The following is a 23,072-nucleotide window of genomic DNA, read 5'->3' as shown; positions in this document are numbered from 1 at the left end:
AGACAGCTTAGGATAGAAGAAAATTGGTCAGTATATCAGTGTTTCAAACTAAGTCATGTTCTTTTTTGGTTTTATTTCAGGACACATTTAAAAACATTTACCACTACTATCATTGTACTTCCAGTGGAGAATTCTGATTCCCCAGTTCAATGCAGGCTAGTTCCTCAGCCTCAGTTTGGTGAGATGAAACCACTCTCTTCTAGGAGGGGAGAGCTGGGCCCCGTCCCCACGTCGGAAGATGGTTCAGCCACTGACAGGAGTGGTGGATTCTGCCTGATCTATTGGACCAGCATAGATCAGTCTGAGAGGCAGCTTTGGAGGACTTTTTGACTTGGTGATTTTTTGAGTCTGTGAATGTTTTTTAGGAAATAGAAACCCTCTACATTCCTGTGCTTTCGCTCCATTGTTAATTTTGTTTCTGAACCAGCAGGCTTCCAGTGGAAACCTGACACCTTATGCTGCATGTATTTTAATTTAAAATGGATCATTGGGCCTGTAGCCCTTTGCCAAGTACGATCACTGAATTTATAAAATGGACTTTGGTTTTTAACGTTACAAACTCAGAGACTGAAGCAACGGCCCTCCCGTGAATCCAGCCGTTCCAGTTTAAGAGAGCCAAAGTGATCCAAAGCCGTGGTTTTATCGGTTGGCTTTCCCAAGGCACGGTAGGTTTCATTGTTATTCGGGTTTATATAAGAGATACACATCTTCTGAATTTTGCTGAAGCCTTCTCTTTTTGTTAATGTGTTCAATAGTTACATAATTCTAGGCTATGTGGTTTGCACATATAGATCCATGCATACATGAGAGTAGAGCCTGCCTTACAACACAATCGGTCTTCCCTTTCTCTGGTCTCTTTACCTAAGCTACTCCTTTTGGGCTGTCAATCCAGGTTTCTGCACCATTCGCTTCATCTAGTCAACAGTGACTTAAGTGTCGGTTTCCCCATCTGGCAAATGTAGTAACAGCGCCTACTTCACGGGGGTAGGGTGGGGGGTGTGGGGGGGTGTGGGGGGGTGTTCAGGATTAAAGATGGTAATGTATATAAAACTCTTGATACGATACACGATGACAAATGTTTGCTGTTTTAACGATCTGTTCTGCCGACTCTAATGTTCTAGGGCTAGAGGTGGGAAGACAACGGTTTCCAACAGCAAGGCCCCACTAAAAGGGCGGATGGAGAAGCTCAGTCTCCTGCTTGTCCTCCATCCAGCAGGGATGGGTCATTGCAGTTCCTCAGAATTAGGGAGCTGGAGCAATTTTTGCTTCCTCGAGGATGGATTGAGAGGATCCCCACTCCAACTCTCTCTCTCTGGATCTCTGTTCTCCGCTAAGATCAAAATTGGGACTTTCATTTTCCTTATGAAAAATTGGATACGGTCAGTTCAAGCAGGAGAGATGCTATGTTGTATCAGCAGCAAGTTTAGGGTTTCACATCTGGGGATAAAAATTGCTGATACTTATTTGGAATTTTTTCTGCTTTGCGTCTAATGATAAGATTCTCAGAAGGCCACTCTCTTGTTGGAGCACTTGGCCCACTTACAACTGACAAATTGTGAGGATGTGCTTCATGTCCATCTTCCCTTTTGGACCACAAGTGACTCTTCCCTGTGATGGAAGAGACTGTGTGTTTTGCCCACTGCTGCATCCAGCTCCTCACAGAGCCTGGCCTATGTACTTCTTGACTATTAGCCAAAGCAGTATTTCAGATTCTATGTAAGTGGACAGAGAAGAGGTGAGGAAGGAGAGGTTAAAAGAGAAATGGATCCCCTGAAAATTAGGTTACTTTATCAGGTGTCCTATGTTGAGAGAGAAGCAGAGTGAACCTCAGGTTTCAATTTGTCCTCTTCCCTGAAGGGGCCTGCCTAGGACTGGGTACTGAGCCTTATGAAAGGCTTGGATAGGCAACATAATAAAAATCATAAAATGCAAATCAACTTTTTTCTGTGATGGCAATGTTATAGAGAGCTTTTGAGTTGTTTTGGATACCTCGATAGTCATTTAAAAATGACTTAGGGTCCTAATTCATAAAGAATGTGGGACGATAGGGCAGAGGAGGGCCCAAGAGCGAGCCATAGTGGGCTTGGGTGTTAGACTTCTTTTGTCCTGACTTGAAAATCTTTCACGGTTTGAATCTCTTATTTTTTAAATCAAAACTATAGTGCTGAACAAGAGATAAAACACCTAGACTTTATTTAGCCCTTGACTGAGATGTGATACGACTTCAAGGCTATTCTATGTTAAAATATGGTGGTTAATTATTTTTCATCACCATTGAGATGGGTAAATCTGAGATGACAAAAACTTTAAGGTAATGAAAAGGACAAAGGATAGAGCCAAGGAATTTTTTAAAAATTGAAGTTCAGGGAAAATGATGAAATCTCCTACTCTAGGGATATTTAGGAAGCGGGTAGAGTCCATTTCCCTGAGATTGGGAGAACAACGGGTAATTCTATGTGAACAGTGGTAACCATTTAGTCTTCCTTGTGTTTCAATAAGAACAGCAAGACCACACTTGAAGGAAACCTGTTAAAAAGTCCACCCTTGGAGTTCACAGAGTAGGGGTCTCTTCTCACAAGAGGAGTCCCGTCCAAGCAAAACTATTACTATGGCCCTTTTAGAAACTCATGGTGAAGGCTGATCTGCAAGTCCTGCGAAGCTTATTTGAATTCATGTGTGTTAAGGCCTAAGGTTTAGCAGGCACTTTACCTCATTGACGATGGTGCTTTAATATTGAGGGGACATTAAAACCTAGTCACACAATATATCCTGTCTCCACCAAACAGCGTTAACAACCACCACAAAAAACCTACCATAAACTGGGCAGAATCATGCTAAACAAGGCTTTTACATTGCTTCAGGCAGAGGGAGATCATATCTTTACTCATAATGCTTTTCCTTAGTTTCACCAGTGGTATTAGTCATTTCAAAACCTGGGTGAGCTTCCCCTGCTTCTTTCTGGGACCAGTTCTGTTTCTCACAGGCCGAAGCCCCTCTTCATGTGGGCTGAACATCCAGGCTTTCCCCACAGAGCATTTGGTGACGGGGCAGGGAGGGTGGGGGGAACATTTGCACAGGGCATTCCCTGAACCATGGTAGGAACTGCTACTCGAGAAAGGAGAAAATCCAGGTTTCTTGGAGATTCCCGGGGCAGAGATGGTGGTGATGAGGGGTGACACAGAGAGCCGGGTTTTCCACTTGGCTGTAGCTTTGGTAGTGATTTTTCACCTGGGTTGGAGTAAGAGTATTAAGGGCCAGAGGCAGTGACGTGCAGCAATAAAGGGCAAGGGGGCCCCGGGGCTGGGAGGTTTGATATCTCTGGACAGTATCTCTGAAGGCAAAGAGCCCCCCCGCCCCCAAAGCCCTTCCGGGCCTCCTGGAACTGAGGACAGGAAACGGAACAGCGGGTGTCAATGGAGAGCCCCTAGAGGAGAGAGAGGCCAGCCTGGTGGACAGGATGCCCCTCTGTGGGGTTCACGAGGGGCGGGGTACGTGACACCCTCCTCTGTCCCCGCCCTACCCTCGGGGCTCTGCACATCTCCACTTCTGTCTCCCTCACGTAGCGGACGTGACAGGAGAGGATCAGAGAGCTCCAGCGACTTGCCCCAGGTCACATAGCGAGCATGTGAACATATTTGGTCTAAAATCAGACTCCAGAATCTTTCTCAGACTCCACCGTTCCTTCCACGAATAATGTTTATCTTTGTTTCTCCCTTTCTCCCAAGCTTTACCAAGAGACACTATCTCCCAGAATGAGAAACATCTGGATGTTGCTGGGTTCGCTGACACATGCGTTTGGTGACCCCACAGAACATTCTGGTGGCTGCTCGGAGCTATGAAGGAAGTGGCTGCTGCTTTCTCTGGCCCCGGGAGCTGGCTGGGTGAGTGCCTTCAGTCACGGAAAGTCCCTTCCCCAGATGGACTCTGGCTTTCCACCGGCTTCTCCTGCTGCTAAAATAAAACCGGGCTAATCCCTCAACCATGCAACGTCAACAGGTGGGCTTGCCCCTCCAGCATTCGTCAGAGGTGTGAAGAGGTCATTTTTTTATGTGCATGGCTTCGCTCCTCTGGCCGCCACACCTCTGTCCTGATCCCGCTGACCGGCTCTGATTACTTCTGTGCCTGCTCGGCCAAAAGCCTCTTCACGGTGGCTGTTTTCTCCGGTTACCCTCTTGCTGAACTTGGCCTTCAGAATTACCTTCGCTTCTCTTTTAAAGTGCGATGTCCGTGAGCGCAGGCGCAAGCCGCATGGGCATTGCACTACCTGGGGACGGGGGCCATTCGGCCGTGAAAAGCTCCGGTTGCCCCCCTCCGCCCCCCCATCAACCCCACGGATGCAGTCGGATGACTTTCTCATGTCCTCCGGCCGTGGCGCTGGGGCACTGTAGAAAGAACTAGCCCCAAGTATGTTTAGAATTGATAGCTCTAAGAGCAGGCTCGGTCTGCGTTTTCAGTCCTGCGGCGGCGAAGAGAACTGACCACAGTGTGTGGGTTTACAGCGCAATACAGACATGATGGGAAAACAGTCAAGAACACGGCAGCCCCCCCCTTTTCAGAGCCCCGCCCCATTCCCACAGACACATTCCCCAAATAAGCGACTGCACGGGTAACGCATGTCACGGTTTATTCACTTTGGGCCACTCGAACAGACTTTGTCCATATTTCCTTAGTGCACCTTTTTTTTTTTTTTGATTTGAAACCATCAGTACACTAAAATAAAAGAATTAGATCAAATATGCCATAGTTAAACAGATTTGAAATTTGTTTTAGATGTTAGACTAACACCACCATTTAATAGGTGGCCTTCGTGTGGCCTATGGAAGCCAACAGTTTCTAAGGAATAAAGAGCAGAAAACCAAATATGAATTTGGGGGCATTTTAGAAAAACAAATCATAAAAAGCTTCTTTAAAAGCATCTTTGTGTTTTTAAACTTTTCAAACTTCCAAAATGTGATTTTGAACATTATGCAAATATTTTAGAGACAGAATAATATATATTTTTAAATATTATCCATTTCTCTAATGAACGATCAGGAAAACAGAGGTGACAGGTGACTTCAGTTTCACAGGCAAATATATAGGGGGTACACATTCATATGTCTATTTTCTGATTACATCTTACTCCAGGTAATGAGGGTGCTTGGTCCAAATGGGGCTTGTCAGGAGCAGAATTGCCAGACAGCGTGAGTGAAGTGGGACGCTGAGCTCTGCAACACTTTACTGGGGGAGAGAATGAGAATCAGGTGCAACCAAAAGACAATCCTCAATCGGCTTGCTCTTCACAACTCAGGAGGATGAGTAAAATGTGTTCACCCCGAGAGTTACTTCTAGAGAACTTCAGGGAGAAAATCTGGAGCCCCTGATCGGCATAAAGTGCCAGGTAGGGGCTTGGTTGGTGGTGGAGGACCCCCAGTGCAGTGCCTCTGGTTAGAGCAATTATTTATTCTCCACAGGTGACGTGGGCACAGAATTGAGCTGTGTGAATTGGAGGCACGAGGAGGCAATTTCGCCTTTGCTGCATTTGCCCCAGGAGCCCGTGTCCTTAGGGTGAGGTCTGTTTGCTTAATGCTGATGTCGCCAGTCTGTCAGCCCTGTTGGTCATTCCTCTCACTCCTGCTGCTAGAAGAGTTTCTCCTGTTTCCCCTTCTGCCTTGGAGCTGAGGGGGTAACAGGGCCTTCCCAAGGAAGCGGAGCCTGAGTTGTGGGGTCAGCCCACAGGGGTGAGATGAAGACACTAAGAAGTAGGTAAGCACCCCAGCCTTGGTCCCAGAGACAGTCACCTGTGAGGACAAGTGTGTGACAAAGCCCAATCCACAGCCCTTCTAATGGGGTCAGGAACCTGGGGGACACATACAGCCTTCCTTCCAAGGAGGTGACTGGCTGGTCCTGCTAAAATATCTATCCCAGTTGGGTAGGGGGTTGGGTTCAGCCCTCCACCAGACTCTGAGGAATCTGTGTCATCCCTGGACCTCAGAGGCGTGAGCTGGTGCTCTGGGATGTCTAGAGCAGCAGATGTAGTGGAGGTGCAGAGGGGCCCCCCTAAAGTGTCTGGGCAGGAGACCCAAGCTGCTGGCCTCTTGGGGCCTGGAGGCAGCTGGATGAAGCGTGCAGCGTCGTCGCCTGCCCTTGCTGGCAAATGTCGGGTGAGGGTGGGAGGGGTCTCGAGACAGTGAGTTGACTTTGATGCAGCTTTTGTCCACGTCTAGCTCAGGGCTGCACACGGGAGGGGATGGGGGTCTCTTGACTCTTCAGGGCTTGCCTCTGGCCATACCCGTGGCTTCCCCTCTGACCCCCTTCTGGCAGACTAGAGTCTCCCTCCAGCCCCTCTCCTTCCTATGGAAATGTGTGCAGAGCTGACTTGGCAGTGGTGACTTTGCGGCAGTCCCTGTATTTTCATGAAACAGCACCTAGATCGACTGCTCCCTCTCCCTCTCTTAAAGCTGGAGGCTCAGAAGACAGGGATCTGGTCTCTGTGGACCACATCCAGGTCATCATCCAGGGTTAACAGAACCTGGAACGAGAGGGACAGAGAGATGAAGCCAGGGTCAGCCGCTACTTTCTCCCTGAGACTCACACAGGCTGACGCGACCGGCGCCCTTACTTGCCTTTCTGTCCCCTACAGCTTTCTGCAACGCAGCGCTCTCTACAGGCGATTATTAGGATTACATAGTTCACGTATTAATTAATTCAAATGTTTATCAAGGGTCTATTATGTGCTATTCTAAATGCCAGAGATACAGTTTGGAACACAAGAGACAAAACTCCCTACCGTCCTGGAGCTTACATTTGAGAGACAGCTTCAGACATGAGCAAATACGTGTAGCATGCTAGTGAGGTGTGCTAAGTACAGTGTACGAGGTAATAACACGTAATAAAAACAGTAATGAAAATTAGACTATGGAGGGAACACAGGAAGTATGGGCTGGGGAAAGGTAAAAAAGTACTGATAGGGTGGCCAGGGAAGTCATAACTTAGAAGGGGACATTGGGCTTAAGATCTAGAGGAAAGGAAGTCTTGTTGCGTAGAGTATTGCTATACAAGAAATGCACACCCCCTCCTCCATTTTTAGTTCCCTCTACCACCACTCTCTTCACGTGGAAACTTTCACTCCCCTTTTGTTGTCTGTCTCTCTAATGAAAGTGTTTATCAGAAATAAAAGTCACGAGGAACGAGGTTTAGGAGGATTGTTGAGCTTCCCCGGATGGCCACGAGGGGGCAGCCCCGCTCCACTCTCGAGGCTGCGCGGCGGCAGCGCAGGGAGCACAGGTCTCGCCGCGTTGTTACTTGCCAGCTGAATCCGTGTCCAGGCATCGCAGACTTTTAATTTGGAAAAGTCTCTAAGTGAGGATGAAAGGATGCCAGGAGTGATCATTCAAGGTTGTTAGGCCATGCATAGCTTCTGGAAAGGTGTTTGGGCCAAAAGAAATGGAGGGATTACAGGAGAGATCTGGGGCCGACTGGGTGAGAAGCAGCAGAGGGGCCTGGGCGGATCTCCTGAGAGCTCTAGGAATTTGTAAAATATCTGTAAGATATTCAGTGAGACTGGAAGAGGAGGAGGAATGTGAGGGTAGCACAAGTATGTTACCCAAATGTGAGTGAATGCCAAAAGTGATTCCTGGGGCGATTCAGGGCATGTGAGTTCTAACAACCAATTCAGCCCAGGCGTTGTGCCATTTAAGAAAAATCATTTTGTCACTCTGTCTTAAAATATTGGAGAGTAAAAGGAAAATGAAAATAAAGATCTAACTGAAGGAGAAGAAATAAAATAAAGTAGTCTGTATATTGAATTACATTGAGGAATCAGAAAGGGAAGTTCAAGAGAAATACAAAAGGGTAAGGAAGAGGGGAAAAAAGAAAAAAAAGTATGGGATGTGAAGAAAGAAGAAATTAACAAAAAGGTATTTTTAGGGGTGCCTGGGTGGCTCAGAAGGTTAAACATTTGTCTTCCACTCAGGTCATGATCTCAGGGTCCTGGGATTGAGTCCCGAGTTGGGCTCCCTGCTCAGCAGGGAGTCTGCTTCTCCCTCTCTCTCTGCCTCTCCCCCTGCTCCATTTCTCTCTCGCTCACTCTCTCTCAAATAAATGAATAAAATCTTTTTAAAAAATGTATATTTCTTAAAAAAAAAAAAAAGGTATTTATAAACTCACCAAGAATGAGAAAAACAGGGCAGTGGCAGAGAGGAAGTGCCAGATGTCATGGTCATCGAAGAAATCCAGCAGGATACACTCCCGGTTCCTCTCCCGGGATTCAGCTGGGGTGTCCTGGAGGAAGGCGAGGCAGGACGTGAGTGAGCATTCCCACAGTTCAACTGTTTAGAGGGCTGAACATCCAGAAAGCTACAAAAAGGCTACTAGATTAGATGCCTGGCTCCAAAAGCGAGCTTCCAAGAAAACCTGAGTCCACGTGAAAACTTGTACACAATGTTCACCGCGGCAGCGTTCGTAAGAGCCAAAGAGCGGAAACAATCCAAATGTCCATCAGCTGATTATAGAGGAGAAGTGCTGTCTCCACACAACGGAGTGTTATTCAGCAGTAAAAAGAGATGGCTACGGATACGTGCTACCCCATGGATGAATGCCTAAGCCAGACTCAAAGGCACATGTTGTATGACCCATGGATATGAAATGTCCAGAACAGGCAGAGCTACAGAGTCAGAAGAGAGACTAGTGGTTGCCTATGGCTAAGGCGTGAGGGAGAGGTGGGGAGCGACGGCTAATGGGTGCAGGCTTGCTTTCTGGAGTGATGAAAATGTTCTAGTTGATTGATTGTGGTGGTGGAGAGCTGAGGCTTCCTGTTTGCTCCTGGGTATAGCCCTGGTTTCCTAGGCCTCGGCTCTCCTCTCTATGCCGCAGGTTTATAAACACCGGCAGCTGGGGATCTGTTTATGGATGTGGATTATGAGAAGAACACACACGCATCAAGGTTTTTGCACACATTAAACATCCACTGGGGGGAGGATCGTCATACAACACATAGTGAAGATCAATTCTGCCGCGTCTGGAGGGCCCCCACGTCGACGAGGCACTGCCCTGACGGTGAGGACCGCGTGCCGTTTATGCATGGATAGGAAATACCATCCCTTTTAGAGAAAGCTTTCATTTCAAAGACAAACAGCCACACGCACTCGAAGAGAGGGAGGTAGGAAGGTCCAAAAGGCAAGATGGAGGGAGAACATTTTCTTTGCAAAGAAAACTGCCTTCTTACCTCCCAGCTGCTGGGTTTCTGGAAGAAAAAGTACAGCGAGGTGGCCCACATCACAACAGTGGCCACGATGCAGAGGAGCGGGGTCAGGAGGAGCTTCTCTGAGCTGCGAAGCTGTGGGTGGAAAGCAGATGTCACCACGCTGGGGTACGGCTTGTGCAGGGCCCCGGGCTGCGGTGGGGGGCCCCCAGCGCCCACTCTTACCTTCATGATGATGTAAAAGGCCAGATAGAGCAGCAGATTACAGATGAAGATCCCCAGCATGTAGGAAGCAAAGTCCCTGGGCTGACAGATCAGTCCATAGAGCGCGCTGAGGGTAAGGAGGAATGACTTTGTAGGCATAAAGGTGGATTTGTAACATTCTTGGCTGCTTCACTCCCCACTTGTATTTTGGGGAGGAGGGGAATTCAAAAAAACTTTAACCTATGTAAATTACTACATCTCCTTCAGACCTGGCATTTTTGTAAAGTTCCCATAAGTGGATGTACCACAATCATCTTTCCTCTCTAGATGTCTTGCAGCTTTTCATTATTCTAAAGAACACTGCAACGAAGAAATGAATACCTTCAGACATAGCGTGCTTTTCTTTTCTCTTTTTTTTGGCATTTAAGATTAATTCATGAGACTAGATTACTAGAAGTAGAATTATCTCAAAAGTTGGCTGGACACACATTATCAAATTTTTGCTAGCTGTCTATGGTTTTTAAATTAATACCAAAGTTTATTTTGATTGGGGTTTAGCATTAGCATTTAGCATGTTCCAAATTTCTATTCAGTTACAATAAAACTCTTTATTATAGAACCCTTCCTATGTCCTTGTTTTGAAAAGCTTGTTTTTAATAAATATAGACACACACACATACATAGTTGGATTTCTATCCTCTCTATGCTGCTTCACTAATTTGTTTCTAATTTCTAATTTTGGGTCACTGTGTTATTATTTTAGAATATGTTAGATTATCTGGTTAGGCTAGCTTGTACTACCCAATATGGTAGCTACATGTGGCCATTAAATTTAAATTAATGAAAATTAAATAAAATTGAAAATTCAGTGCCTCAGTCACACTAGCCACATTTCAAATGTTTAGTAATGATATTTGGCTAATAGCTACCATAAGGGACATGCCGTGTAGAAGATTTATATCATTCCAGAAAGTTCTGTTGGATAAAACTGGACTAGTCACTGTACTCCTCTGCCCTTCCTTCCTTCCTTCCATTAATCTTCTTTTGTGAGACCTTTGGAAATTTTGTGCTAAGTAGGAAAATAATTTCAGAATAAAATCCTATTAATTCCAATTTTAAGTCAAAATTTATGCATTAACTTGAGAACTAATATCTTTAAAACAGTTAATCTTCCCACCCGGGGCACAACATCTCTCTTTGTTCAGTTAACTTTTCCTTTTTGTCTCCTAATGAGGGAATTAAATTTTCTGCAGAAAGAGTCCTCCTGTCTCTCAAAGTTTATTCCTAAGTATTTGAAATGTAAAGCTGTTATTAATGGACTCTCTTTTTGTTCACTTTGTATTCCAATCAACTTTGTTCTATATAATATAGGAAATTTCCTCCTCCCAGAATTTGAATTCTTCGATGTACCAAAACTCTTGTAAGCTTTTCACTGAGATTCATCCATTATTAGCATTTGCCACATTTGGTTACCTCTCTCTCATTCTCTGTGTGTGTGTACCTACATATGTATACGGACATCTCTCTATATGTGTACACACACACACACCATTCTTCTTCATGACTGTATGAGAGTGATTCCTTTTAAAATAACATTCAAGGTTCATATTAAATCACTCCATGTCTTGTAATGTCCAGGAGAAACTGAGGATGGAGGAACAAAGAGGAAGGTAACCCCCTCCCAGGCCACCACAGTGTTGGTGTGTCATCACACCTCATTCAGCCCTGCAGGCCTGGATGCCCAAGGAGCTCCTGTATAAGAAAAGAGAGGCCATTCACCTTGTCTTGTGAGCAGATGATGGGTTTGGTTTGGTTACATGAGAGGCAGGGACAAGCCAGGTGATTGTGAGCACTGGAGACATGGTTATCGGTTGCTCATCATCAAGCAGCTGGTCCCTTTCCTCCTACCAGCACCCAGCACCCTGTCTTACGGTCATCAGGACTGTGGGATCTGCCCTCAAAGAGTGGTCAAGAAGAGCACCACAGGTGAGCACTGCCAAGAATCACCCACCTTGACATATCCCTACGTAAAGGAGGGGTCCTTCACAGGTGTGAACCTTACCCGGAGTCATCCCTGGGTGACAACACTATGGGAAGATTTTTCCAGAAGCATATGCCCCAAATAAGATTCGAGTTCTCATGACCAGATTCTGGCTTCCCCTGAAGGTGTGCCTCTTCTTCCATTCCTTTCATGTCTTAAAGGGGGGCAGGGGTATGGAGTCATCTTTCCATCAAAGGTCGCTAACCTTTATAGTACATCAGCTAAGAGCACGAATAAAAGCAACTAAACTTACTGACTTTTTTTTAGGGATTAATAAAATATCTCACTTACTCACATTTTAAAGTTGAGAACAGGTTGTATAAAATAGTTAGAGATAGCAAAATATATGTCTATTGTACTGTTCTATTTTGAAGCCATTTGAAGAAAAAAAGCCAAGGTGATAATGAAGGGAAAGAGGAAGAAAAAGGATATTGGGGTCGTAGGAAGATTGAGACCTACAGGGAAAGAAATAAATAGGAAAGAGACTTGTACACACACACATACACCCACACCCACACCCACACTTAGTAAGAAAGGGAAATGTCTACTGGGTAGCGTTTATGGAGAGTTCACAAGAATTTAAAACTATGCTTCATTTGTGCACCTACTGGCATAATCTCTATCATCTAACTATCTATGTAGTCTGTTGACATAGATAACAAATTTGATGTTGGTCTTGTTGAGCAAATGAACGCAATGCATCAATGCAATGAGTTGAACTCAACGTTTGAGAGGCCACTGTTGGTACACTAGGCTTCCTAGTGCATTCTTTGCAGGAGGAAAAATACCTTTCTTTCAAGTCCCTAGGGCACGCACAGTCCTACACTCACCTTAGTTTCAGATTTCTTTATAAAAATGACGGCCAAGGAAAGCGAAACCACAGTGTTACAGACATCAGCAAAGAGAAAAGACGTGTCTTCCTAAGGCTACTTACAAGGACCCGTTAAACAGATTCCCCAAGATGAGCAACACCATTCTGTCCTGGTAAGAAAACATCAAATGAGAGGCTGCACACATTGCTTTTCTTTCAACTTACCACAGGGGAAGCATCAATTACGGGAAAACAACTGCCCGGTGGAAGAGTTTCCATGGTTCTAAGAGAGCTGCACCTGCCCTCGGACCCTAATCCCCCACGAGAACAAAAAGCAAGGCCTGGGACTGAATAGACGTGACTTCGTTAAAGAAGATGTGGTGAGTAAACAGGACTCTTACTGTTTCCCCCTAATGTTGCGGGTTGCTGGGCACCTGGGGCCCACTTCTTGGTGAGCAGGTTGGAGGTGTGTGCAGCTGACCGAGTAGTTAAAAGCTTTCTGCTCCTGGTGTTCCCCTGCGTTGTGTTACTTCGTGGGCCACGAGGCGGCTCTTGGGACTCACCTGGGAGGCGCTGGTTTCCTACCCATTACCCTGGCTCCAGGGAGGCCCTGAAGCTCCCAGGCTCCTGGTCTCTAAACACACAGCCTCAACACTAAAGACATTGGTAGTGGGGAAATAGGAAAGGTCCATCTCAAAGGAAAATGGCTCTGACAGAGATTAATTCACAATCTGGTCCTGCACATTTGCATACCACTCAAAACTTCTGGTGGTTTCTGATTATACTTTAATTTGCATGGCCTCGTCAACTCTGTGGCAATTCTCTGTCTTTGTGGGTGATCCATTCGGTTTGGAGGAAATATCTTCATTTAAAAAAATAAATTCATCTTGGGGCACCTGGGTGGCTCTGTTGTTAAGCGTCTGCCTTCGGCTCAGGTCATGACACCAGGGTCCTGGGATCGAGCCCTGCATCGGGCTCCCTGCTCAGCAGGAAGCCTGCTTCTCCCTCTCCCACTCCCCCTGCTTGTGTTCCCTCTCTCGCTGTGTCTCTCTCTGTCAAATAAATAAATAAATTCTTAAAAAAAAAAAAAGAATCCATCTATCAGAAAGGCTAAAACGTTGGCCCCACCAAATATCAGTGACGATGTGGAGCAACAGGAATGCTCATTCACTGCTGCTGGGAATGCAAAATAGTACAGCCACTTTGGACGATGGTTTGACAGTGTCTTAGAAAAAATATAAATATATTTTTGCCATATGATAGGGAAACTGCCCTCCTAGGTATTTGTCCAAAGGAGTTTATAACATAGGCCCACACAAAAACCTGCACACGGATTTTTTTTTTTTAAGTAGGCTCCACACCAGTGCAGAGCCCAATGTGGGGCTCGAACTCATGACCGTTGAGATCAAGACCTGAGCTGAGATCAAGAGTCAGATGCTCAACCGACTGAACCATTCAGACACCCCTGCACACAAATTTTTATAGCAGCTTTATTTATAATTGCCAAGTTACAAATTGCCCTTCCACAGGTGAATGGATAAACAAAATGTAGTAATGCATCGAGAACCTGGAGTAGTATTCAGTGCTACAAAGTAATGAGCTACCAAGCCATGAAAAGACATGGAGACATCTTAAATGCCTATTATTAAGTGAAAGAAGCTAATCTGGAAAGGCTAAATTCTGTATTATTCCAGCTATATGACGTTCAGGCAAAGGCAAGACTAAGGAGACAGTAAAAGGATCAGTGGTTGCCAGGCATCGGGGCGCGGGATATGGTGGGAAGTACAGTGGAGCACAGAGGATTTTTAGGGCAGGGAAACTACTTTGTATGATACTAAAGTGGTGAATCCTGTCGTTACAAATTTGTCAAAACTCAAAGAATGTACAAGGGCAAGAGTGAACTGTAAACTATGGACTTGGGATGATTATGATGTGTTCATGTAGGCTCACTGACTAACAGATGTGTAGCTCTGGTTGGGGGTGTTGATAGTGGGGGAGGCTGTGCATGGGTGGGGGAAGGGATTGACGGGAAATCTCTGTATTTTCTGCTCCATTTTTTTGTGATCCTAAAAAGTGGCTCTAAAAAATAGTCTATTAGAAAAAAAAAAAAAAAAAGACAGCCTGCGTCACTTAATGTAAGCAAGCAAACAAAACATTAATTGCTCTTCCTGGCTCACAGCTAAAGCATGCTTAACTCTCAAAATACTCACAGGTCCTACTGGATTTTTAAGTTCTCCTGTGAATAAAACCCTTCAGCCTCAATCCCTTCAATTTTTAGTGCCTATAGCTCCTGCCCAAGCTCTAGAGGGCTGAAATATTTTCATATTCCTTTATGTAAACTTCCTTGGATTGTAAACTATGAGCAGGTACTTAGGGAACTCCTATGTGCCGGGCCCAAACAGCATCACCAGTTCTGGTCACAGCACCCTGTAAAGGGTGGGGCAGTGACTCAAGGGACGTATGTGACCTTCCCAAGGTCACTGGCCAGTGAGCCGAGATAGAGCTGGGACCAGGGCCCCAGTCCCTCTGTTCCGTGGAGCAATGTACAATATACTGAAAACAATGATGGTGAATTTTTAGGACTTGTATTTCAGCCACTAAGTAATAACCATCATTTTGAAAGAATATTCTTGCCCACTGTAAAAATCAAACAATGTATAAAAATCAAACAAATGTATAATGTGGAAAGCGTAAGCTCTTACTGAAAGCAACTGGAGTGAGAGGTGCCCCGGTTTGCTTGGGACAGGCCTGATTTGAGCCTGCTGTCTTGGTACAATTACTGAGTGGGTGCTCTTTTCCCTTCCCCAAGCAAAATAATCATACCTCTTTGGATGATTTTATACACGGAGGCCCTGCCTTGATCCTTCCCCACGGCAATTGTCACTGTTTAGTAGTTTTCTATGTATACACATATGTTGTCTGTATACACTAGCAACATTTCGTGTATAAAAATAGATCCATCCCAGTTTGCTTTTTCATGAGTGAGAAGAGTAAGTAACATGCTTCTTCCCCCTAACTGGACCTCAGCCACCCTGGGCCATCTGGCTCTCTTGATTTAGGGAACCTGAGTGTCTGCCCCGAGCCTGCCCCTCCTCCTGTTCCCTGGCTCTCTGGGAGAAGGCCAAGGCACACCGGAGCGCACACGTACCATGTACAGCGGCCGGCCGCACTGCTGGACGAAGTCCGTGTAGAACACCATCAAGGCCCGTCGGAAAATCCCCAAGTCTGCCGATGACACAGTTGCATGGTAAGGCCGAGTCAGAGGTCATACAAAATACTCCCATATGGCCCAAGCTTGGAGGGCCAAGATGATGTCGATTTCACCTTAATGCTTTGCACACCTAATAGGTCAGCAATACATGTTGGCCTTAAAAAACAGAGCCTGCGGCCCCCGGGGCTGTCCCGTGAGGCAAGAGAGATCCAGGCATCGCCCTGCAGAAAGGCAGGTGAGGTGGATACAGTAACAAGTGCTCACCAATAATTGGGCCGCTGACCAGCCCTTCTGCGGTCTCCTTCGGCTAAGATTCCCTTTGCTTACAGTTTACTCCAGTGCTGTTTCCTTCAGAGCAGAGAGGTAATGGGGCCCCTCAAGCTGCCTTAAAACATCTGCCCTCTCTATAGAGGATGGGAATCTTAGCTTGCAAAAATTCTACTCTGTATTTCCCCGTGTGGTTATAAGTCAGTAAGAACTGAACTCAGGCATCCTAAAGTCTAAGAAGCATGCTCAGAAAGCCTAAACTTGTGCGGAAGCTGGAATCAAAGGGACGTAAGTTAAGATGGCAAGAAAAAGATACGGAAAGAATTTTTAAATGCAGTCCTTCAAAAGCACAGGATGAAACACACCAAGAGTGTGTGTTACGATTGTTGTATGAACAGAGTGAGGGTCGCAGGTGGAGCTGTCTTTCTGGGAGCTGTCTACCCTTGCACACATCACCAGGAAGGCTGGGGTCTGCTCAAAGCAAGCATTTCCGTGAGGGTGGACCCCAGCTCTGTTGTGAATGCTGTCCCCCTTCATGTCTACCCCTGGGGTCAGTGGAACCAGACCTCACTAGACCGGATATGCTGAGGGATGGAGGGGGGAGGGGTGGGTCCATGCAGTAGCCCAGGAGAGGCGCGGGGCAGGCTGGGTTGGAGTGTATCCCTGCCCCTGAGCCCCTCTCTGCCACCCTCCCCGCCCCCCACACTGATCCTGCCCAAGCTGGAAGGGGCATTCAGGGAGCAGCCTGGCAGGACAGCCCGGCGGGTGGCTTTGTTAAGAAAACAACCGAAAACCCTGGGAAGGGTGGCTGAACGTTACCTGAATCAGACACGTCTGAATCAGTGGGAAGCAGAGAAGAAATGAGAAAAGAAAATGACATAAGAAGGTAGCCAAACAGGTAAACTCCTGGTCATTTTGTTTTTCTCTCAAAATGATGAGTTTCATTTTCTTTTCCAATTGAGAAAAAAATAACGTTTGCTCATCACAGAGAACACAGAATCTTTCTGCCCCGGCTCAAACATTCCCAAGTCCACTATTCCTCAAAGAGGGAAGCGGACGTCTGTCGTCCCCATCTCCTTTGGGCACCACTTGCAACGTGCACTCCGTCCTCTCTCATGAGCAATCCCTGCCGTCCCTTTCTCCGGCTAGTCCGGCTAGCACAGTTGTGATCTGGGCAAGTAGCTCTATGGCTTTCTGTCCTCCTTATGAAATGCTCTGCCCCATCGCTGCTGTCTTTCCTGTGTCCACGTTCATTTTCAGGTGTGGCCTGAGGGCCACAGAGAAGGGTGTATGTCATTCTAGAAAGCAGAAGCAGCTTATAAAATGGGCAGAGAGAGGCTGGTGTTGGCTGAGCCACTGTCCTCTACCCAACTTCCTGTCTTTGGACTAAGTTTAGTTGTGACCATTGTCACCATAGAACGGCATATTTTCCTTTAGACGCTGGTAAATCTGCAACCACTTGAGGAAGACTCCCTGGGTAGAGAAATTGAACATACTCAGTGATGCTGTGCACTGGCTGTCCTGTATTTACTTTGGCCACGCCTCTGTCCTGCACTGTGCCCCCCGGGAGGCGGACTGCAGGACCCTGTAAGTGGATTTGCTCCCTCTCTATGGATTTGGACAATGGGAAACCCCAGCAGGAGACTGGAGGGACTCAGGAAGGAGAGTGAGCGTGGAGTATTCATCCACCTGGTGCCCTCCCTGTGAGGTTGCCTCAGACTGGCCCATGTCTGTCAACTAAAGGTCACTGTTTCTTTCAGAGTGACTTCCTCTCCTTCCACATTTTGGTGACCACTCCCTCCCTGTTCTGGTAACCACTCCCTCCCTGTTCTTTGGGCTCTCCTCCTCCTGACCCCAGGTTGCCAGGCTACCTCATTCGCTCTCCTCTACCCCAACCTTGTCTAATGAATGGTCCCTTTGTGATTAAATCTTCCATCTTTGTGTGTGACATCTTTTTCCTGGTGAGACCCTCCAGACTACCACATGGTCATAATATAATACATTACATTTCTCCTTTTTAAGAAGGTAAACTAATACAGTATGGCAAAATCGTACAGGGCAAAAGTGGTACAAATATACTAAAAGCTCCCTATGTATTACTCATGGTCACTACCGTTTCATTTATCTGTATTCAAGTTTATTTTTCCAACTCTGGGAGAACCCAGGAGCAGCCAGAACAACTGTGCTTCAGATTACTTTCCTTTTCAAAGTTGACTTTGTATGACTTCACTGACCTTTGAGTCTAGAGGTTGGGGCGTGACCAGAGCCCCCAACCAAAATGCTCTATACAACCAGTTAGCGATGCTTCCACTGGGCAACTTGAAGATACATTGGGTATGTTAACGCCAAGGACAAATCTACTGACTGAGCCCAAGGGGAAAACTAAACTGCCAAGATTGTTTTATTCAGCTTTCTAATCTTAAAGCTACTTGTTTATGTAGAATCATTCTTAGACCTGGCCATATTTTAAAGGCCCTCGCTCCCCAGTGAGTGAAGGGTCTGCCAGGCAAGGGAACTACTCCTTCTCCTTCTGGGCCACATTCTGAATTCCCAGACCCCAGAATTCCCTGCCCAGATGGACTTGAGTCCATTCGTAGAGCCTACGTAGCCCCCTTCCTCCATCGACCTTCCTGAGGGCAGATGGCGCTGCTAGAGTGGGCACCTCTAGGGGCAAGGAGTGGCTACCTGGATGTTGGGCAAGAATGTTCATGTACATACCTGTGAGAGCCCTCAAGATGCAGGACAGAGCCAGAGTGGAAAGAAAAGACTGGTAGGGGCTGGGGACCAGCTATGTTCTGGAGTGTTCTTGAGGAACTGACAATTTTATATTTGAACCTGTACCTTCTAGGTTATAATGAAGGCATATTATATTTATCAGTTTGTTGGTCTTCCTTCCTTCCTTCCTTCATGTATTTAATAGTTTTTTTTTTAGTCTGCTTTACAACTTTAAAATTTTTACACATGATATGTAGGCTTGTATTTACAATCTTGCTTTGGGCTCTGCAAATATTAGGAATGGACTATGTTTATATATAATTATTTTTCTTGAAATATACAAAAGAATATTTAAGTCTGACTTCCTGTCCCCTTAAAAGGACTGGGGAAATTTAAATGCTCTACAATGACTCAAATTCGTTCCCACATATAACAACTGATGGCAGCAGATCAGAAGCTGACTTCCATGGGGCAGTCAGTGCTCTAACGTGATGTGTGTACATTGTTGGGGGGAGTTCAGCAGGTGTCCTGTCTGTTAAGAATGGTAAGTCTCAAAACATTCGTCCCAGTCCCAGAGTTTGAAAACCATATATAATTCATTCTTGATAACCATTTAGCCTGCTCAGAGAAATGCTCCTTTTAGAAGGTACAAACTGAAAACGATTTCTGTAGGTGGAATGAGTGGCGTGATGAGCACACCATTCTTCAAACACACTTTCAGAGTGCTATGAGTTATAAAGCACTGGGACTTGGAGCTGGAGGTCGGCCTCAGTCTGAGGTATGGCAAACTTACTTCTCAGTTGAAAAGAAAACTAGTGGCAACAGCTCATTGTGATCCTATACAGGAGAAGTTATTAAACCCAGAATTCAGAGCCCGTGTTCATGATGACCAGCTTACCGTTTAGGGTAAGCAAAGACAATGCTTTCTCGGTACATTTATCAGTGTGTTTAGTGTAGAGTGACAGGTGACTCACCGATCTTGAAACGACCCATGTAGTAGATCTGGGTGCTGAGGGCCAGGGACGCCAGGACATGGATCGCAGAGAAGATGACCCAGAACCACACATCATTTTTTCCAAACACCTAGGAGTAAAGATGGAAGTTATCTTCATCTGGGGTGCGCCCCACAGAACTCACGAAAATCATTCTGTCTCTCATGTATGCATCTGGAGTCAAAACCCCAGCTGTGCATGCATCGTGGTGTCCCCCCACTTCTGTGAGCTCACTGGAATCTTACTGCACGAAAACGAACGGCTGCCCGGCCAAATGACAGTGGGAGAGGGAAGAAACGGGGGAGGCACCGAACAGCAACAGTGAAGGGGCAACAGGTCTAGAGCTGGGGGCGAACGCTCTTCAAACAACTGCACCCAACCCACACGTGTCCCTGCACATTCCGCGAGTGGCGTCTACTCAGTCTGTCTCTCCAATCAGCTTGTACATCTCTGCGCCGATCTCACGTGAGTCAGGTCCCAGCTTGACCGAGACACTCTGCAGCGCGCGCTCTACAGGTGCCTCTTCCATTATTAGAGATAACTAGCTCATTAAGTCAATAAAATGCCATAAAGTGACCCACAGTGGCTGCCTATCAGGAACCGAGGACTGTGATTCATTCAGACCTGTTCCCCTGAGGTCCAGCGGACAAACAACGGAAAACCTCCCCAGGGGGCGCGCTTGGAAAACGGGGCTGAAGGCTGTGGGGGGAGGGGTGGGGACACGAACCACTCCGAGGACAGTGAGCATGATGACGGTCGCGAAGGAGGCGTAGGCAGCGTAGGCACTGGCATTGATGTCCGGGTGACGGGTCTGGTAGAGCTTCAGCATGCAGAGGCCGGCGATCATGTACATGAAGGAGGTGTCTGAGGGCACACGGGAGGAGCCCAAACAGTTAGGATCCAGCAGGCGACAGAGTTTCTCTTGAGCTTGGGAAGCCCCTGCCTTCAGGCCCTGGAGTATTTGCTGCCCTCAGACTATGTGGAGACCTCCAACATGACAGCCTCCATGGGCACGATCTCTAGCCAGACCCTATACACTCCACTTCTAAACCCCTCCGATGCTGCTCCTAGTTCACCAAAGCCAGGTATCTGATCACATGATAAATAATTGACTGTCCCCACTTGCAGGGAAATTTGTGTTTAAATGTGTTCAGCAGCTATAACAGGAGTCCATACTGATAACGATTAGGGCGCTGGGACAATACAAAGAATCCTAGGTGGGTGTCGAAGGTCCTTATCAGCGTCCCGAAATAGAACCACGTTGATTGCTGCTCATACATAGCTTTACAGCCGAGGGATGGAAGACAGCTAGAAATTAAATGGGGCGTAGCTGCATGAGAGCTGCATGGAAATGCAAATTAAAACAACAAGGCAAAGCCCATATTACTCAAGAATGTAGCAAAACATTTAAATGTCGGACAATAACACGTTCGTGATGATGGAGGGAAATGGGAACTCTCAGGCAGCTGGTGGGAGTAGAAATTAATACTCTGTAGAAACTGGGACGTTTTTTGGGTGCCTGGGTGGCTCAGTTGGTTAAGCGACTGCCTTCGGCTTGGGTCATGATCCTGGAGTCCCGGGATCGAGTCCCGCATCGGGCTCCCTGCTCGGCAGGGAGTCTGCTTCTCCCTCTGACCCTCCCCCCTCTCATGCTCTCTGTCTCTATCTCATTCTCTCTCAAATAAATAAATAAAAAAAAATCTTAAAAAAAAAAAAAGAAAATGTTAAAAAAAAAAAAAGAAAGAAACTGGGACGTTTTTGGCAAAATGGAAGATGCATGACCCAGGTGACTCCAAAATTCTAGGTCTAGGTGTCCCAGGGCACCTCTCCCACGCGTTCCCTGTGGCCCTGTCTGCAACGGCAACGCGCCGGCGACATCTGCACGGTGTTCCACGGGGAACTGATAAATGTAGAGTACATATTTTTATTACAGAAGATGACAGTCCTTAAAAAGGAATGAACCGGATGTCCTTGATTCAATATTGATAAATCTTGAAAACGTATTGTTGGATGAAAAAAGAAGTTACAGAACATAGTGTGATAAGTAAATATTAATTTACTACAGACGTAGTAAAATTATAAAAACAAACTGGACTGATAAATATCAAATTAGTCATAGCTGTTGCCTCGGGGAAGGAGGGAGGGGAATAAGTTTGGAAAGCAGTTCAAAGAACCTCAACTTTATCACAGCGTCTTAGTTCCTAAAAGGTCGATTTAAGGCAAATATTTTAAAATGTTGGCATTTGTTCCGAGTGGTGACTGATACTGTTCTCTGTAGTTTTTCTCTACTAAAAATGTTTCTAATTAAAAAAAATTAAATGTGACAGAGAATTTCTGTGGTGTTCTGGGCTCACAGACAGAGGCTGGAACACAAACATGAAAACGGCTGTTTTTAAAATTCGTATCCTTGAGTGTGGGGGTCACAGTTAATTGCCTACTACTAGCAACAGCTCTTCCCTTCCTCCTTCCCGACAGCATATCAGTACTAACTCAAATATCTTAGCCCCATTTTCAATTCAGAAATGCATGCCTTTCCAGCCTATTTGTTTCAGCAAAGCTACTCCAACCCCTGGTTCCATGGATGGGTCTCACTGGTTTAAGATAATGCCCCTCCTTTGCCACCGTGATTGCTGTACCAACCCAGGCTCGAGCTAACCAGCACCTAGGGAAAAATTCTGGAATGGGCTCGTGACATTTAAACTACCTAGGTGTGGAAGAACATTCTCTGAGGGTTTTTGGCAAAGAAGTTTCCTCGCTCTTAAATAAAGGCTCCTGGAAACCAGCTTGCTGCATCCACCAAACATCATGAAGTAGAGACAGGAAGCCAGGACCTACTGTAGCTATTCTTGCCATCGTGAGTTTCCTAAAAGCCTGAGGATAAAATCAGCCCACAGGCCGAGCCCAACCCAAGGGATCGAAGAGAACCGGAGCCAGAGCGACCTGAGGAATCAATCGCAAGCCTTTCCCACCTTTGGATTTTCAGAAGGTGAGCTGATAATTGTCCTTATTGTTTAATCCAGTTGAACTGGGCTTTCTATTATTTTCAACCCAAAGCAGTCTAATTGCTAAGTTAGGCCAAATTATACTAAGGGAACTTTCCAGATGTCTGTTGGTGGATTCTATCTGCCCTGCTGCCTAATGCTTAGCCCATTGCCCACCTGCAGATCTAACCATGGGATCATCATTCAATGTTGAGCCTTTTCTAGTCTGAAAGGTGGTCAGAGAGAAAAGATGGTACAACATGTGGAAACCATGCCCAGTGAGGAGATGCCCTCAAATCACTTTAGCTCACATAAAATATCATTTAATTCTTGCATGCATTTGGGGAGGGCCCCAGGACAAGACTCCTATAACTCAAATCTGTGTGGTTGATGGAAATCATAATTACCGAATTGGAAGTTGGAGTAATTAGGGCAGACATGGTAACAAGCACTGAGCACTCCTTCCATGATCAATGCGATGCCCATTGCATAGAAAACACCAAAGTGTTTAGGAATCCCATACTCCTGAAAGAGGAGAAAGCGTGGTCAGTGGAAAGACACCAATTGGTGATATAGCCATAGAATCTGGAAACCCAAGCTTTTCACAGAACCCACCACCACACGATCCAGCCAGATGTCCCTCCCCTTTGCAGATACTGTGTGGAACAT

At 46.1% G+C, this 23,072-nt stretch overlaps 1 protein-coding gene across 3 annotated transcripts in view; it reads right to left on the bottom strand.

Moving 5' to 3' along the window:
- Positions 1-3,725: 3,725 nt before the first annotated feature.
- Positions 3,726-23,072, bottom strand: part of SIDT1 (SID1 transmembrane family member 1) — a 91,185-nt gene continuing 71,838 nt past the window's right edge. The window contains exons 17-26 of one of the 3 annotated variants that reach the window (XM_032406554.1): positions 22,811-22,928; positions 20,150-20,286; positions 19,405-19,513; positions 16,535-16,549; positions 15,386-15,462; positions 12,361-12,407; positions 9,407-9,512; positions 9,206-9,316; positions 8,149-8,262; positions 3,726-6,511 (exon numbers count right to left, since the gene is read on the bottom strand). In XM_032406554.1, the coding sequence (XP_032262445.1) occupies positions 6,449-6,511; positions 8,149-8,262; positions 9,206-9,316; positions 9,407-9,512; positions 12,361-12,407; positions 15,386-15,462; positions 16,535-16,549; positions 19,405-19,513; positions 20,150-20,286; positions 22,811-22,928 (897 nt within the window). In that variant the 3' untranslated portion in view covers positions 3,726-6,448. Of the gene's footprint in view, positions 6,512-8,148; positions 9,317-9,406; positions 9,513-12,360; positions 12,408-15,385; positions 15,463-16,534; positions 16,550-19,404; positions 19,514-20,149; positions 20,287-22,810; positions 22,929-23,072 lie in introns of those variants that run through there. The other 2 variants (XM_032406555.1, XM_032406553.1) reach the window with 2 other exon arrangements.

The sequence above is a fragment of the Phoca vitulina genome, unplaced genomic scaffold, assembly GCF_004348235.1.
Source record: "Phoca vitulina isolate PV1807 unplaced genomic scaffold, GSC_HSeal_1.0 scaffold8, whole genome shotgun sequence".
NCBI lineage: Eukaryota > Metazoa > Chordata > Mammalia > Carnivora > Phocidae > Phoca > Phoca vitulina.
Note: the sequence above shows the minus strand (reverse complement) of the source record. Positions and strands in the feature narration are given on the sequence as shown.